Raw genomic sequence first — 17,693 nt, forward strand, 5'->3', positions numbered from 1 at the left:
GTCTGGCAGCCCTCCACTGGTGGGGACCTCCCCAAGCTGGGGGGATGGGATCCAGGGAGCCCTGCTAGGTGTTGGGTGTCCTGGCCTGGAGCTATACAGCCTATCTCTTCACAATTTCCGGTGGAGGAGCAGGCAGGGACAGGATGGGGGGGCTCTAGATGCAGCGTGGGGGGGCCACCCCAACCCCAACTCCTAGCAGATGGACTCTGGGGAGTCAGGATCCCAAATGGGGGATGAGGGGTGGAGTACAGAGAACTTGTGAAACTTTTTTGATAGGACGCAGCCTACTCTGATTACATGTCCTCTCACACCATCATTGTTTGAGTGTAGGTTGTTGGGTGTAGATGCTGGAGACCTGGTTTCTAATCCTGACTCTGTGACTAAAAAGTACTGTCAACCTGGGCAAGTTTTGACCTGTCTGAGCCTCAGTTTCCTTATCTGTAAAGTGGGTCTTAAACATCCACCTACCTGAAAGGGCTGCTTAGAAGCTCACATGACACAGCCTACACAGAAGGCTCTGGTGTGCATAAAATACCAAACCCTGCATTGTGTCCACAAACATTTATTGACTTCCTGCCATGTGCCTGGCACTGAGCGAGATGCTGGGAAATCAGCAGGGAGCAAAACACACAGTCTTCACCCTTCGCCCAACCTCGGGGAGTTTACATTCTCGTGGGGGAGCCAGACATTAATCCGATAATCACACAAAGAAACGTATAATTACAAGTTGTGCTAAGTGCTGGGGAGTGGAGGGCATGTGAGATGGGTGCTGCAAGGTGGTATTGGTCTGTGTGAAGTTTCGTGAACCCGGCCTTGCTTCCTGGTGATCACTGTTGCCAGTGGATGAGCTAGCAGAGGGTACACAGGCAGGGCCACCCAGGCTGCCTTGAGGAAGCTGGGCCTCTGTTGGCCACTCCAAAGGGAGCACTGGGGTATCACAACGACCCCTCAGGGCATCCTGGCTGATGGCATTGGCAGGGGCTCCCTGGGACTGGGTATGTGTGGTGGGGGTGGAGTGGGAATGACAGTGCAGATGGCCTTCAGACACCCCCTGCCTCCCCCCCCGCCCCCGAAACCCTGAGGCTACCCTATTAGGCTGCGGATCTAGGAGATGAGGTGGCTCCTTTTCCTGCCTCTTGGCTGGGACTGAGCAGCCACCATGTATTCCACAGGCAGTCACCGAGCACCTACTATGTGCCCCACACGACACCTGCAGCTGTGTGGCATTCAAGGGAATGTAGTTCCATCTCTAGGGAGCCTCTCGTCTGACCCCAGGGAGCTCAGATGTGCACACATCTGCATTTTAGATAGCTAAATAATTGTGCAAAATGAGACTGAAGACAAAAATAGGCATTCTGGCCAAATGAACCCTGGCTACGTGTCTGGCCGGGTCCTGGGGCTTCTGGGGTACTGCGGTGTGGGAGGACAGTCTGGTTGGAGCAGTAGGGTGTAAAGGAGGCTTGGGGAAGGCTGGAAGGTGCTGGGGGGTATTGGTTCTTGGAAGAATGAATCTGATAGGGAGAGATGACAGGAAGGGAGGAGAAATTCAAGGTTGGGGGATGGGAGAGCCTAGCAATTCACATCTCACTGGGTGGGAGGAAAGGGGATCTTTGGCCCCACTGCTTGGAGATTATTGGAGGTCCAGCTGGCCGCCACTTACACAGGACCCTGCACCCCAGCCTTGTCAGGGACAGTGAGGAGGGCAGCCAGCCTCAAAGACCTGGGCTTACTGTTCAGGCACCAGAGGAGCTAAGGGTGCAGGTGGTGGGGAACACCTCTGTAGGCCCCCATTTCCCCCCTCTCAGGCTGAGAGCCCCAGACTGGTCGCCCTCCAGGATGGCCAGGCAGCTCAGGCCCTTCTCTACAGCTGGGAACAGATTGGCCGTGATGTGCCTGACAGTGGTGTTAATGGAGGGGGCCGGGCCCATTACGTGGGCCTGGTAAGCCAACAGGCCCGTCTGCCACTGAGTACTACTGTGACCTCAGTACCCAGCAGCCTCTTGGGAGGCACGAGTGTCCAGAGGCCCTCTCAGGGTGGGAGAGGGAGGGGTTTGTGCAGGAAAATGAAGCCACTTTTCCGCTCCCTCCGAGGTGCCTCTTGTTCACAAGAGCACATTCAGAACCCAGCAGCCATGTCTTCCAAGCCAGCCAGGCACCGGGTACCATGTTGGGTGCTATGGGCATAGTGAACCTCAGACCTAAGCCTCCCTGTTAGGGAGACAGGCAGGTCATAATATTAATAATTAATAATAATAGTAAAGGCTCCTGTAGTACTCCTGTGGTAATTTATGTACATGCACTAAGTTAATTCTCCTAACCATGAGTGGTTCCCCTGAAAAAGGCACAAATACTACCCACATTTTACAGGTAAAGAAACTGAGTGCCAATGAGGTTAAGTAGCTCACCTGGGATCTTACTGCCAGTCAGTGGTAGAACCAGGACTTGGAGCCAAGCAGGCTGGCTAGAGAATCTATTCTTGACCCTCACGCTCTGTTGCCAAAGGGTTAAGACGGGTGTGAGGGGGGTATGTTTGGAGGAGGTTTGCCCAGGGGCTCGGCGCAGGTCTGCTTTGAGCCTGGAGGTGAAGACTCAAAGGCCTTACCATCTGCCTAGATCTGGGGGTGAAAGGGATGTATAGGTCATTAGTGTTTGGAGCTGGGGTTGAGAGACAGAAATGGAAAGGTGACAGGGAGCCGGGGTGGGGGGCGGCTGTGGGACAGGCAGGCGGTGCTCTGCCAAGGGGAGAAGAGGACAGGATGCTGGCAGAGGTGAGGTGCCCAAGGCCCTGCACAGATCGGGAGCAGGAGAGAGTCGTGGGGGATGGTCAGGGAGCTATGAGGGGGTACCTGGAGAAGGCGGTTGGAGGCAGGAGCCAAGGGGGAAGAATCCAAATAGAAGTATCAGCTCCCACCATCAAGAAGATGGCCGGGAGGGTGAGAACCAGGGCAATTTACTTGGAATGATGGCAGTGGAAACCAGTTACAATTACCGAGTCTTTTGGACATGGGCCAAATTGTGTTCTACTTGGTTTAAATAATGATCTTATTGTGTGAATTTAAATTCCACAGTAGCCCTAGCAGTTGGGTACTAGTGACATGCCCATTTCACAGAGAGGGAAACAGAGGCCTGGAGCTTATGTATCTTGGCAAAGTGAGGAGAAGGTACATTTCCCTTCTATGGAAGCTGCCTTCTCCAGAAGCAAAGGTCCCCCTACCTCTGCTGTGTCTCCAGTCCAAACCCAAGCGAGCCAGCTGAGCAGAGCTGGAGTCAGAGCCAGTCCAGCCCTCCTCCATGGGGTGAAGTAGGTGACGACAAGAAATACTCCCCCTGCCTTTCCTGAAAGCCCCTCTACTGTCTCCTTGAACACTGACTGTGTAACTTGAGGATTTATCCCCCTTGAGCCAGATTCTCCTGGTTGGGCTGCTGCCACACACTCATACCTCACTGTTGAATGAGTGGATGTTAAGAGGGTAAGTTGTACTGGGTCCTTACCTGGCGAGGGGAGAGGATTCCCCAGGATGGGGGGTGTCCCATCACGGAAGCTTCACACCTCTGTGGGCCTGCTGGAGAAGCCTTCTTCTCCTTTGAACCCCCACCGCACACTGAATATGTGGAGGCCCCAGCCAGTGTATCTGACCTGGATTCGGAGTGTTTTAGCCTCACCAGCTTACACATGCAGAAAAAGCTGAATGCAGGCAGAGGAGGCAAAGCCCCTTCGCTATGGCTGCGTGTGCACCAAGCCCCGCCATCCAGAGGGGTGTCGTAGCATGCTGCAGTGAGCCCCGGCACCCCTCTTCTTCCCTGAAGCCTCTAGACTGTTGGGCTCAGTCAGTTTAGGGCTGAGCCCTGGGGACCTGTCAGCCCAGTACCTCTTCCTGCCCTGGTGAGGCTCATTAGGAGGCCGGCCTGCAGCTCTGCTCGGAGGAGTCTATAGATAGAGCTGTCGGTGCCGAGAGGGAAGCCTGCGGTCTTTGCCAGTGTCCCTCAGTCCTGCTGGCCTGTCGACGCTCACAGAGACCCAGCTTTGTCACTGCAGCCCCAGGCACCCAGAGACCCACAGGACCCTGGCTCCCAGCCCCAGGCCTGGCCTCACGGCTGAGCAGCTGTGTAATTTGGGGAAAGCCACGTACTCCGGGCTTCCCCATGTGATTTCATGGAAGGAGGGAATCATTACTGCACAGTAACTTCACGAAGTTGTGAGGTCTCAGTCAGGCAACAGATTTTTTTTATTTAAGATTTTATTTTTTTATTCAAAGAGACACAGGCAGATGGAGAAGCAGGCTCCCAGCAAGGAGCCTGATGCGGGAGTCGATCTCAGGACCCTGGGATCACGACCTGAGCCAAAGGCAGATGCCCAACCGCTGAGCCACCCAAATGTCCCAGGCAACAGATATTTAAATAATATTTATATTACCTACTACATGCTAGGCATGCTAGAACTGTCCCAGAGCCTGCAGCCTTCTCTGGCCACCTCCCTGCCTCCCAGATTAGGAGCTCTGTGTTGTTCTGAGCCTTTAATGCCAAAGATGTTCGTATTTTGGACAGCAGAGGCCCATTTCCTTGTGCCACACCCAGCAGCCCCTCCTCTAGGGCCCTGCCCCAGAAGTCACAGTTGGTCTATTGTGAGCCTTCGTTAGGCCTGGTTGTGCCTACAGCCCACAAGTGGCACATGGGGTGACCTGGGCACCCCAGCTGGGGCTGGAGAGTGACAGAGCTGCCTATAGAGGATTTGGAGCTGTGTTTGGCCTCTGCTGCTGCCTGGCCTTGTCTCTGGGCACTGTTTCTCTCACCTCTTGCCCTGGTGCTGGAGGCTGCAGCCTCGGAGCTAATCTGAGCCCCAAACTCTAGCCTTCCCTAGAGCCTCCACTGTGGCTGGGCTGAGTTTACACAGGAATCTCACACCCAGGGGGGTTTCAACCTCAGCTGCAAGTTAAAATTCCCCAAGGAACTTTTAATAGTCCCCCCTGCCCCCAGCCCAGGCTGTACCCCTGACCAACTGATTTTGAACCTCTGGGGTAGGGCGCTGGCCTCAGAATTGCTAAATTGTGCCAGGGAATCCCGTGTGCAAACAGGGTGGAAAGCAGTGCTCTCCCCTAGAGAAGGTCAGTGGCTCTGGCCACGCATTCCAACCAGCCAGGGGACTTTCCAAAACTACCTGTGCCTGTTACCCCAACCAATTAAATCAAGCCCTCTGGCCCTGGGATTAAAAAAAAAAAAAAAAAAAAATCTCTCCAGTGATTATTTTGGGTCTCCAAGGCTGTGGCTGTAACCAGGGTCCTCCTACAGCCTCTGAACACGTGGCTGTCACTGATCTAGTCACCTAAAGGCTGGTGTCCATGGTCTGAGAAGAAGCAATCCTTGCTGGGTCCCGGAAAGTCCCCCGCAGAGGTGCCCGGCTCTGCGAAGGACTGGGGGACCTTGGCATTGTGGGGCAGGGTCCCAGCCCCCACCCTCACCAGCTCTGTGACCTGGACACGTCACTGGCAGCCGTTCAGGCTCAGCTTCCCCATCTGAAAATGAGGGGGGCTGGAGGTTATCACTCCAGAACATGCACAGCAGAGCTGCTTGGGAACCCTTTGTTGTTTTTTTTAAGATTTTATTTTTTATTCATGAGAGACACACAGAGAGAGGCAGAGACGCAGGCAGAGGGAGAAGCAGGCTCCCTGCAGGGAGCCCGATGTGGGACTGGATCCCGGGTCTCCAGGATCACGCCCTGAGCTGAAGGCGGCCACTCGACCGCTGAGCCCCCCAGGTGCCCCTTGGGAAGCCTTTAAACCAGATCCCGGGGCCCTGGCCAGAGCTGCCAAGTACAGGACTTGGAGCCCGTGTGTGTCTGAAAAGCTCCCCCGTGATCTGCCAGGCAGCCAGGCTTGGATGCCACTGAGGTCACTTCCAGCCTTGTCATTCTAGGGAGTGAAGTTGCAGAGCCCAGGTACCCAGGCACCGGTGTCCCGGATTTAAGCAAATTTCCCCCGAAAAGCTCTCCAACTGTGGCCGAAGGGCAAAGTGGAGAGGAAGAGGCCCTTTTCCAGGGGCCCACCTGCGCGGCGGGTGCCCAGTTCTGCAAAGTCGCTGTCATCCCTCCTCGAGGGTGGTCCGCGCTCGGGCCCTCCAGGTCGCGCAGCGCCCGCCCGCGGCCTCGTTCCCCTTTCCAGCTCACCAGCAGACCTTCGGGGGCCTTTGGGTCTTTCCACCCAGTTCACTTCAGAGAGACACAGTTTTTTGGGTTTCACTAGAATTCAGAGGATTCCTTTACATGACGGGCTGCCGTGCCTGCCCCCTTTAACAGTACAGGTCACCGAAAGCCCCGGCTGGTGGTTGGTGCACGACCTACCACACGCCCCTTCTTTGGGAACAGTCGGCGCCCCGCGGCCGGCAGGTCCGCACCCCCGCCCTCCAGCCCCGGGGAGGCGCATCCGCGGGGTGACAGCGCCTCCTGCTGGGCGCGGCGCAAGCTCGAGGCCGACGCCTCGCCGACCCGGGCAGTGGGCAGCGCCCCGGGGCCGACGCCGGTCTCGGGGCGCCGGGCGCCGGGCGCCGTGTGAGTGGAAGACAGGCCCAGGCAGCGGCCTGCGGAGCCCCGCTTAGGACTGGGGGCTGGACACCCCGGCTGCCCACGCTCCGGCCGCTCCCCGGGACCCTGGCAGCGCCCCCTTCCCTGGGCATCCCTGGAGGACCACCTTCACCAAGGGTTAACCCGCAGCCCTCCACCTCCCTCCTCCCTCCCACCTCTGGTCTGCTAGCCTGTTGCCATGGAAACGAGCTAAAAATAAAATGGGCTCCCAAAGCCCAGCCCCATGCACAGGAGTCAAAACAAACTAATTAAAGCAGCCAGGCTAAAATGTGAAGATAATTACACCCTCACTCAGGAGCCAGTCGTGGCAATGGAAAAGCTCAGCAGGCTGTCCTTGACGCAGGGGCCCTGAGCCCCTCCCTGCGGTGTGAGACTCAGCACTCAGGCTCCCACCTGCACCAAGTCTTGTTACCCCTCGGGGGGAGACCCCCTCCTGCTTAGGCCTGAGATCCCGAGAGTGCCACACTCCCACTGCGATGCCCCCACCCTTGATAAAGTCACCATGTGGCCTCATCCTGGGACCTGTGCCCCATCTGGGGTGGCAAGGAGAAGGTGGGGTGAACTGAAGCTAGAGGCCGTTTCTCCACATCCTGCCTGAAACTTGGGGGGGGCCTCTGTCCCAAGACCTTTGCCAAAAGGTCTCAAGATAGTTCCTTTGTCTCTTGGGCTCCCGCGCCTCCACTGAGGGCCCTGGAGCCTGGTGGGTGTCCCTGTGTGCCCTTCTGGCCCAGGAGCACAGGAGGGGCCTTGTCTTCAGGCTACATCGGTCTGGGTCAAGCCTGTCCCACCACAGGCCCTTTGCCTTGCAGGACCATCAAGGTGGAAGTGTACGACTGGGATCGGGATGGCAGGTAAGCAGGCAGAAGGACAAAAGGTGAGCAGGAATGAGGACAGCCCCTTAGGGTGATTGGGCCCTGCCCTCACATGGGGAGAACTACTATGCCTGTGGTAGCTCTGGGGGCGCTGGGGCCTGGGTTCTCCGGTGGGAGGTCCGCTGCCCCTGCCCGGCTCTGCTGAGGCACCAGAGGATCTCTGTCCTGTGTAACATGGTGCCAGGGGCCTAAGAGGTCTCTTCCTCAAATAGCTGCCTAGCAGCCAGCCGGTGCCTAAAGCTCACCCCATTTGGGAGAATAAGGATTTTTCTGAAATGTGCCTATTCTAATGCAAAGATACTAGTGATCCCCTGAGCATCCGTGTTTTCTGTGTGAGGCCAAGCATCGTGGGGTGACCAAGGTGCAGAAGACAAGCTCAGCCCTCAGAGACTCCTCTTTGTCTAGTGGAGGGCCCTTGGCATATTAAAGGAAGCGTTTGCAGGGAGCAGGCCCTGAGAGTGGGCTATGGGAAGGGTACACTTTGATGCACCCTAATGGTCTCTGGAGCCATGAGGCAGTTTCTGAGTAGGGCCAAGCCTGGCCAGGAGGAGGGCACATCCTACCTGGGTTTTGGGAGGCCAGTACCCTCCCTGTGTGCGAATGTAAGCGCCCCCCAAGGAGCAGTGTCACTGGGAATTCATAGATGAGGACAAGAACGGGCCTCTCATGAGTGGCCTCTCATGGCCCCTCTAGTCCAGAAACCTCACTGGCTCCCACTTGCCTGTTGAACCAAACCTAATGTGTCATTCTGACTTCTGTGACTCCACTACTAGAGGTGTCGTGAGGGGGCTTTAAGCCCCATCATCTCCATCCGTACCTCTCCAGTCTGTGATGTGGATAGGGGGTCCTGTAAAGGGCTGTGCAGATATAACTCTAAGTTAGGCCCTGGCCATTCCTGGTTGCTCACCTTCCTGTGAGTCATTCCGAGACAGGACTCCAGGGCCACAGCATCTCTGTGAACTTGCTTTGTTAACCACATAACAGGCAAGTCAGCTACATGTTTATCTTACCCTGGAGGTCCCCCATACTTCTTCTTCACCAGGGAAAACTGGGGACAGCCACCAGGTGTCATAGGGTCCTGCCATCAAGGAGCTCATAGTCTGAGTGCCAAGAGCTATAAATGTGTAGTGAAAATACAGAGCGGGTACAAGGCAGGGCCAGGCCCCAGGGACTTCTCCCGGGCATCACTCTCCAGCACCTCTGGGGGGTACTCCAGGCTCCCTCTGTCAGGGCGGGGACAGTGAAAGACAGCCAGCCGCAGAGGAGACAGGAGTTGTCCTGCACCTGCTTTTTGCTGCACTTAACACACACATACAACACACTTGTGGGGGCCAGAGTGCCAGAAGGCGTGGCCACTGCAGAAAACACCTCCAGCTGCCTCGATGGACATGACGCAAATTGTCTTTTCAAAAACTGTTATTGGAAAAATGGCAAATACACAGAAAAAGAGAAGACTTTAATGAATGCTTTTAAGCCTATCATCTGAATTTAACAAGTGTTACATGTTGCCACATTTCCTTTAGCTGTGTTTTGCTGATGTAGTTTAAATTACAGACATCAAGGCATTTTTTACCTCTAAATATCTCATTGAGAATGTCTAAAAAATAAGGACATTTTCCTACAGAACCACGAATGCCATTATTACACCTGACACATTGAACAATAAATAATTCTTGAATACCACCTAATATTCATCTCATATTTAAATTTCTCCAGTTGTCCCCAGAATACCTTGCACAGCTGGCTTGTTCCAACAAGAATCCAAGTAGAAGTGGTCCCCTTCTCCGGGGCCCTGCTCTTGGCTAGGTGACCACTGGGTCTCCTGCTCCGTGGTGACACTGACTCTTGCCAGGGACCCAGGCTCTCTGCTGGCATGCACCCCTGCAGCAGAGGTCCTGGGCAGGATGGGGAGCCAGAAGAAGGGATGTGAGAGGCGGGCAGTTGGCTAGAAGCAGTGTGCAGCCTGGGCCACGCCGTCTCACAGTAGCCTTCTCTTGCAGCCACGACTTCATTGGCGAGTTCACCACCAGCTACCGGGAGCTGGCCCGCGGGCAGAGCCAGTTCAACATCTATGAGGTGAGGTGGATACCCCAAGTCTGGGGTTTGCTCTCCTTATACGTACCTCCCAGCCATTGAGGACTGCAGTGTGCCATGAGCTGGGCGGGGGTTTTTGCATGTTCTCCTGTGAGGTGGGAGTTACTGTCCCAGTCTAGAGCTAAGAAGCCTGAGTCTCAGAGGAGTTCAGGAATTTGCCCAAAGACATGTGGTTCTGTAGGTTGCAGAACCAAGAGGCAAACAATGTTGAGTTATAGTGACCCCACAAAAAGCAGTTCTGACAGGATGGCGGAGGAGGGGTGCTGATGGGGCAGACTGTGGGGGACATTATCAGAAGGCTGCGAGGTCTGACACCCAAGGTCCTGAGTTGGAAATGGCCCTCTGCCTTCAATCAGAACCGTTTCAGGGCCTGCTGAGTATCTTACTGTTTCTGGAAGGAGAGTCAGAGGAACAGAGGTCAGGACAGCTCCATCTGGATGTGGAGAACCTGGACAGGGCCCCCAGTCCTTCTGGAGATAATAGTGTTTGCCCTCAAAGGACAGTTCCTGCTGCTGAGCCTTTGCTCGTGTGTGCTCACCATCCTGGGGTGCCCTCCCAGCTTGAGTCCCAGCTCCCCTATTGGCGTTCCCAACCACTCTGGCCTCGTGCTTTCTCCCTCACATCAGCTTCATGGACAGCATGTCATGCTGGACCCACTGAAGTGGAGAAACTTCTAGCCCTAATAACTTCTTGGGTTCATACTCTGACTCTAACCACGTCCCAGCCTTGTGACGTGGGCTAAGTCCCTGAACCATTCTGTGCCAGGCACGCTGAGCATTAAAGAAGTCACTAGAACAGTGCCTGCCCCTTGTGAGCGTTCCATCAAGGCTGTCTTCTAGCGTCATCTGTTGCGCGCCTGTGTGCCAGGAGATTTAGATTTCACGGCAGCCCTGGAAATGGGCTCCCTCCTCACAGGAGCAGCCACTCAGCTAGTAACGTTGAAGAGCAGGCTTTGGCTCCCATCACCGAGTCTGAACCACTCCACACTTGCACTCCTTCACTCTGTGTCTCTGTTCTTTTTTTTTTAGATTTATTTATTTTTAATTTTTAAAGATTTTATTTATTCATGAGAGACACACAGGGAGAGAGAGGCAGAGACACAGGCAGAGGGAGAAGCAGGCTCCATGCAGGGAGCCCAGTGCAGGACTCGATCCCAGGACCTCGGGATCACGGCCTGAGCCGAAGGCAGACGGCCAACCACTGAGCCAGCCAGGCGTCTCTGTTCTGAGTGGGCAGCTCTTGTGTTCCATTTAGACAGAAGCTCCGTAAGGGCAGGCTAGGCGACAGCCCTTCCCGTGGCCTCCCTTCACGTCGGCCTGTGCAGCGCCAGGCACCCAGTAGGTGCTTGTGATCCGAGCACATACTGAATTCAGTTGAACGAGGCCACTGTGAAGATAGAGCGTGGGTGAATTTCTTTGAAAGGGCTCTGATCCTCGCAGTTAATTACTTTGTTTTCTGCATCGGCAAAGGGGAGGGCTCTCTTTGTTCCCCCACCCAGGCAGAGAGAAGCAGGATCCATCCTTTTCTGGCTTCCTCTAAAGAGGTTTTTTAGAGCAGGGAATGGAAGGGATTATGTCTCTCGGAGTTTAGCTTTTAAGTGTGCTTGACAGGCTCAGAAGAGGCCATGATCTCTCAAGCTAAAAGCAGAAAAGGCTGGATTGATTCGTTTTCTCCATTGGAAATATCATCAGTTAGAAAAGGAATTACACTCCGGCAGTCCCAGGGGAGCAGGCCTTGCACTGTGGGCCGTGTCCCCGGAAGGCCTCTCTAAAGGTCCAAACTGCCTGAGGAGAGAACAGGCTTCTGCAGGAAAGACTCATCGTGGGCGCTGGCCTCAGCCTGAGTGTCTGGCTCACATGTCCAGCTACTGCCTGGTCAGGGTTCACACTGAGGGGTGGGTGGGGAGGAGATTCAGAATGACTCCCCTGCCGCAGCTGAGATCCTAAAGGGCCCTTTACCTACAAGGTAGAGTCCAAGCTCCTCCACATGGGCACCATGTCCCAGCAACCTAGAATCTGCGAGCAACCAGTAGGGGTTTCTAAGTAGACTCATACCACCCACCCCTAGGAGGCCCCAGGGCTTTTGCCCTGGCCCCTCCCCTCTGCCCACTACCGGTGGTAGCCCCATTATGCTCTCTGAACCTCCCTGCTGGCTGGGCCTCTGGGCCTCACTCCATAGTGCTCCCCTGGGGCTCCCTTTGTTCTTCTTCACTTGGTTGGGCCTATGGATCCTTGGGGACTCCCTTTGGGTATATTCCTCCTCTAGGAATCTTCTCCACCTGCACACTCACTCCGCCCCCAAAGTCTGAGGTAAATAAATACCTCTCCTCCATGCTCCCATGCCTCCCTCACCAACCCCCTTCCCAGGGGTGTTAAACTGTTTGCCATACTTCCCACCCCGTCAAAGACCATGGGGTCCTCAAGGGTGGGGTGGTGTCTCAATCACTACAGTATTTATTCCCAAAACCTGCACAGCTCCTGGCCCCTGGGAGCCACCGGGTGGCCTGCTTGCTTGCCCAGGAGGGCAGAACCCAGACCTGCCCAGGGGTGTGAGCAGAGAGGACAAGGCTGAGAATTCCAGCCAGTGAGTTGGGAAGTTCCCAGCCTGGCCCTCAGGGGGCGACGGTGCCCCACACAGAGCTTGAGGGCACCGCCCACGCGGGCTGGAGAGGCTGGTCCCTGGGGTGGAGGTGTGTGCTGGAGTGCATGAAACCTCAGAATAAACAGGGCGTTTCTTCAGTACCCACTTCACATGAGGATCTGAGAACAAAACATTGCTTTAATATTAAAACAGTTATAATTAGAGAGTGGAAATGTGGACTACAGGCTAATTTAAAGGTAACGTAGAAGACTTCAAAGAAATGTGCTTGTGGCCAGGTCTTTGGGTGACACCCAGACCCCCAGGAATCCATGTTTATTCTCCTCAGCTGGGAGGGCTACTTGGGAATAAAAGTTGGAGATGTGTTCGGTTCTCAAATTCCACACCCTCCTGGGACCAGACTGGGAAAATGAGGCACCACAGCACTGGAGCTTGCCTAGAGCATGGTGTTCCACAAATGTGTCTGTGAATGCCGTATCATCTGGATGGCCTCTGTGCCCATGGGGGCTCTGAAGTCGTTCTGGGCTTCTTTCCCCATGTTCACAGTTTCCACCTGTAGAGCTTGCCAGCTTTCCCACCTGGGCCCCAAATCCAGCTCTTCCTTCCTTCTGTGTCTTCCTGGTCACCCCTGCCCCTTTCCTTCCTGCCCCCGCAGCCATGCCCTGGCCCCAAGGTCTGTGGTCACTTCTTGACAGTGGAGTTTTGTCATAGCTAGGTACCTGTTCCAACAACCCCCAGGCCCTCATTACCTCTCACCTGGACTAGCGGGGGTGGTAGTTGTGGTAGTAATAAAAATTAATAGCAGCTAGCGCTTATATAGTATTTACTTCATTCCGGACCGTGTCCTAAACACTTTCCTTGTATTGACCTATTTCATCCCCATACCTTTCTATAAAGTAGGTACTTTTCACTCCTATTTTAGAGACGAGGAAACTGAGGCACAAGAAGGTCAGGTAACTTGCCTGCGGTCACACAGCCATTACGTGGCAAAACTGGGCAGGTAAACATGCCCCTGGTGTCTCTCCTTCTCCCCTCATACTCATTTCCACCAGGTCCTGGCATCCTAGAGTCTGCTGTGATCGTGCCCCCCTATCAGCTTAGAGGTCATCAGAGTTCCGTGCTGGCTGCTAGGTGATGTTCAGACATTTAACTTGGTGCTCTAGGCTCTCTTCCAGCTAGCCCAGTTTACTCTTCCACCCTGTGGTTCTGGAGTCCAGTTCTATGGCCCCTCCCCCAAACTATCTCCTCTGACTGGAAAGCCCTCCCTCCATCACCCCATGCCCAAACCCTCCTGCCCCCAATACCTGCCTTCAACACTACCTGTTCCCGGCAAGCCTCGCTGATGCTCAGCCTGGAATGGTCCTCCCTTCCTCCAACTCCTTTCACATTCCTGGCTTCCCTTTTTTGGTTCCTCTTGTCCTCTATCTCCTGAAGACAAATCTTTCCCCAACCCCATAAATATTTGCATTTGTATTTGTTATCAGGGCGACACCCAGGTGGGCAGCTCTATCTGCCTGCGAGCTGGGACCTGGTTTCTAATTTTGTCACCATGCAGAGCACTAGGCAACCTTGGGCAAATTGTTTCTGTCCCTGTGTCTTGTCTCCTGATCCCCAGAAATGGGTATCAGCACTCATTCAGGCAGAAGAGTCCTCTGCTAAAGACAAAGCCTGCTGCCTCTGCCTGCAGAAGAACGGGAGATGGGGGGAGGGCCAGTGAGTTCACCAGAAACCTGTGGAGGACAGAACTAGTATGAAAATCAACCCTCCTTGCCTCCTTTGGTGGGAGATTAGGGAAAAGTGGGGCCTGAACTCCACCCCCCCAAGCAGAACAGCCAGTGGGGCTGAAGGCCAGTATAGATGCAGCCCATGTGGAAGCCCCCTGGAGGCCTCACAAGGCAAGGTGCTCCCCTCACTGGGCCTCCAGCTTCTCAGCCTCCATGCTACTCAATGTTGGACTTGATGATTCTTGGGGCAGGGTGGGGGTGGGTGGCTGGGGCTGCCCTGTGCATGGCATGATGTTCAGCAGCGTCCCTGGCATCTATCTTCTCCCTGAGTCATGACATCCAAAGTGTCTCCAAACAAGGCCAAATATTGAGGGCGTGGGCATTTGAGACCACTGAGTTAAGCCCACCAATAAGTGATTTTTTTTTTTAGCATCTACTAAATATGTGCCTAGGCCTGTCCTATATTCTCTGATGACAGGTCTGGTTTGGGATGAAAGCTTTCACGAGAGGAACAGTTAAGAAAGTTCTCACTGTCCTGTTAGGTGGGTGGGGGTGGGGGTGGAGAGGGGAGCCTCAAAGGCCCTAGGGCTGGATCTCCAAGGAGGAGCAGGGAGGGTGGGAATTGGTGGAGGGAGGAGGGAAAGGCATTTGGGGTGAGGGGAGCAGTCTGAGCCAACACACAAGAGCAGGCATAGAGGGCATCCTTTGGCCACATTGGGTGGAGGCTGTGTCTGGGGGAGCAATGGGGAAAAAAGGTTAAATAAATATTATTCCTGGTGTGTTTGGTCGTGCAACACCGGGTCTAATCAGGAAGCCCGCTTGCGTAAATCTAAATGCCAGTATCTCACAAAACCTTCCCAGGACCCTCCTCCCCTGGACCTCCCGTACCCCCCTCCCCAGTCTTCATGCCCCACAGTCTGCTTGTTGGGGCTGAGGCCATACCTGAGGGTGGCTACAAGCTCTATGAGCCTGGCCCTGACTGCTTGGAAACACTCCTTACCCGCCAACTGTTTTTTTTATGCAGGTGGTAAACCCAAAAAAGAAAATGAAGAAAAAGAAATACGTGAATTCTGGCACAGTGAGTAGCCAACCCCCCAGCCCCACCCCACCCCCGCAGCCGGGTGCAGGCATCCTGAGGCCTGAGCTATGTCTGGTGTCAGGACTCCTGCGTGTCCATGTGGGTTCTTTCAGAGTGTGAGAACCAGACCTGAAGAGTTGGGGGTGGGGAGAGGTGGGGCCGATGGAGCAACAGGTTGGGGGGTAGCCGGTGGATGGTAGACGGTGTATAGATGGTGCAGGCCACACATAGGCACTGTGGTAAAGAATAAGAAATCCCAGAGAGAAACTCCCGTGGGGACTTCCTGCTGAAAGAGAGAGGAAAAGGAGTAGTGAGCATGGGGCCCTTAATTCTGGGAAATTCCCCATTGCGGTGCTTTTCACAGGTTGTTTCCTTGAGAGGCAGACATCTCATCAGAAGAGAGGAAACCAAGGCTGCCAGCAGGGAAGTGACTCACCCAAGGTCACAGAGCTAGAGATGGCAGGCAGCACAGTTCAGTTGAGAGCTGGTAGCTGGCACTGCCCCTGTTTGTCATGACGATCCTAGGATTACACTAGTGTGTGGCTTCCAGGGGCCAGTCTCCAGAACATTCATGCATTTGTCCAAGAAAGAAGATTTCCTGAGTGCTACCATGTTCTCGGCATGAAGGATACAGCTGGGAAGCAGACAGACCTAAATATCTGGTTCTTGGTACTTATATTTTAGTGAGGGAGTTAGAAGACATATATATGTATATACACACACACATATGTGTATTTGTCACATGTGAGTGCTGTGGGAAAAAAGCATAAGAAGGTAAAGGGTTAGGCAATGCCAGAGACAAAACTACTATTTTATATCAAGTAGTCAAGGAAAGATTTTCTCTAAGAAGGTGATGTTTGAGCAGAGATTTGAAGAAGGTGAGCAAACAAGTATTCAGGATATTGAGGAAAGGGAATAATAGCTGTAGGGATGAGCATGTGTAAAGGTCCTGAGGTACAGCCCACAGTGCATTTCTTGTACAAGCCAATGTCTTTGCCCTGCAAATATATTCAGAGCTGCTTCCTTCCTGCCCTCCCAACTGTAGAGGTCCATAGCCCCATCAGCTAATGTAGCCACATTTAGTCATTAGATTTAAGTAAACTGCAACTCCAGACCCAGAAGAGGTCCTCATTAGGGAGCTCTGAGGTTCCTCTGAGGACCCTTATTTTCTCCATTTGTAAAATGGGGCTAATAAATCATCCCTACCCTGCTTTTTGCACTGGGTGGCTCTGACAGAGAGCTGGAGACGAGAACTTGTAAACTGCAAAGTACTCTGCTCATTCAAAGGGGAATGATTCTGTTTCCCAGTCAGGCTTGGAAAAGCTGCAGTATTTCTCAGTGGGAATGCTGTCAGCATGTTGGACAGGATCATTCTTCATCTCCCAGGACTTCCCTGTGCATTGTGGGGTGCTTAGCACTCCTGGCCTCGGCCCATGGCTATTGGTAGTGCCACAGTCACTGGGAGACCCCTGAAATTTTCCCACACATTCTCATGCCCCTAGGGGACGCAGCACCTTCCCCAGCTGAGAAATCTTGGATGTACAGCTAACACACACACACACACACACACACACACAAAGTTTGAAAACCACTGATCTTTTTTTTTTTTTTTAAGATTTTTATTTATTTATTCATAGAGTCAGAGAGAGAAAGGCAGAGACACAGGCAGAGGGAGAAGCAGGCATCATACAGAGAGCCCGATGTGGGACTCGATCCAGGGTCTCCAGGATCACCCCCTGTGCCACCAGGGCTGCCCAAAAACCACTGATCTTCAGTTTTCTTAGAGATAAGGAAACTGACACCCAGAGAGGGGACATTATTTGTCTTGGGTCAGTCTTCACCATAAAAATATCAGTCAGGGCCCAGGATGCTTTTTTTTTTTTTTTTTAAAGATTTATTTATTTATTTGAGAGAGAGAGAAAGAGACAGTACATATGATCTGGAGGGGCAGAGGGAGAGGGAGAGAAAATCTCCAGCAGACACCCTTCTGAGCCCAGAGCCCAACGTAGGTCTCGATCTCATGCCCCTGAGATCATGACCTGAGCTGAAATCGAGTCAGATGCTTAACCGACTGCACCACCCAGGCGTCCCAGTTCGGGATGCTTATTAAACGCACATGCCCAGGACACCTGGGTGGTGCAGTTCGTTAAACATCTGCTTTTGGCTCAGGTCATGATCCCAGGGTCCTGGGATAGAGTCCTGCATTGAGCTCTCCGCTCAGCAGAGAGTCTGCTTCTCCCTCTTCCCCTCTCCCCTTCTTGCAATCTCTCTCTCTCTTTCAAATAAATCAATAAAATCTTTTTTAAAAAAACAAATGCCGGGATCCCTGGGTGGCGCAGCGGTTTGGCGCCTGCCTTTGGCCCAGGGCGCGATCCTGGAGACCCGGGATCGAATCCCACGTCAGGCTCCTGGTGCATGGAGCCTGCTTCTCCCTCTGCCTGTGTCTCTGCCTCTCTCTCTCTCTCTCTCTGTATGTGACTATCATAAATAAATAAAAATTAAAAAAAAAAAAAAAAAAAAACAAAAAAAACAAATGCCTAGTCTATTCCCTGGGCTTCCATTTTAGGAGGCCTAGGCTGGGGCCTAGGAACCCATATTTACAGCTTCTCTCATACCTTACTTACTATGTGCAGAATCTTCTGGGGATCTTGGTAAAATGCCAAGAATCTGCATGTCCACCTTTCTAATCAGCATCAGGGTGATACTGCTGCTGCTGGCCCAGGGACCACACTTTGAGCAGCAAGGCCCTGGGT

The 17,693-nt window shown here is 53.7% G+C and overlaps 1 protein-coding gene across 3 annotated transcripts in view; it reads left to right on the plus strand.

Moving 5' to 3' along the window:
• Positions 1-17,693, plus strand: part of CPNE5 (copine 5) — a 90,179-nt gene that overhangs the window by 60,338 nt on the left and 12,148 nt on the right. For all 3 annotated transcript variants that reach the window (XM_077904219.1, XM_077904220.1, XM_077904221.1), the window contains 3 exons: positions 7,384-7,425; positions 9,447-9,522; positions 14,887-14,940. In XM_077904219.1, the coding sequence (XP_077760345.1) occupies positions 7,384-7,425; positions 9,447-9,522; positions 14,887-14,940 (172 nt within the window). The remainder of the gene's footprint in view (positions 1-7,383; positions 7,426-9,446; positions 9,523-14,886; positions 14,941-17,693) is intronic.

The sequence above is a fragment of the Canis aureus genome, chromosome 7, assembly GCF_053574225.1.
Source record: "Canis aureus isolate CA01 chromosome 7, VMU_Caureus_v.1.0, whole genome shotgun sequence".
In the NCBI taxonomy this organism is placed as follows: domain Eukaryota; kingdom Metazoa; phylum Chordata; class Mammalia; order Carnivora; family Canidae; genus Canis; species Canis aureus.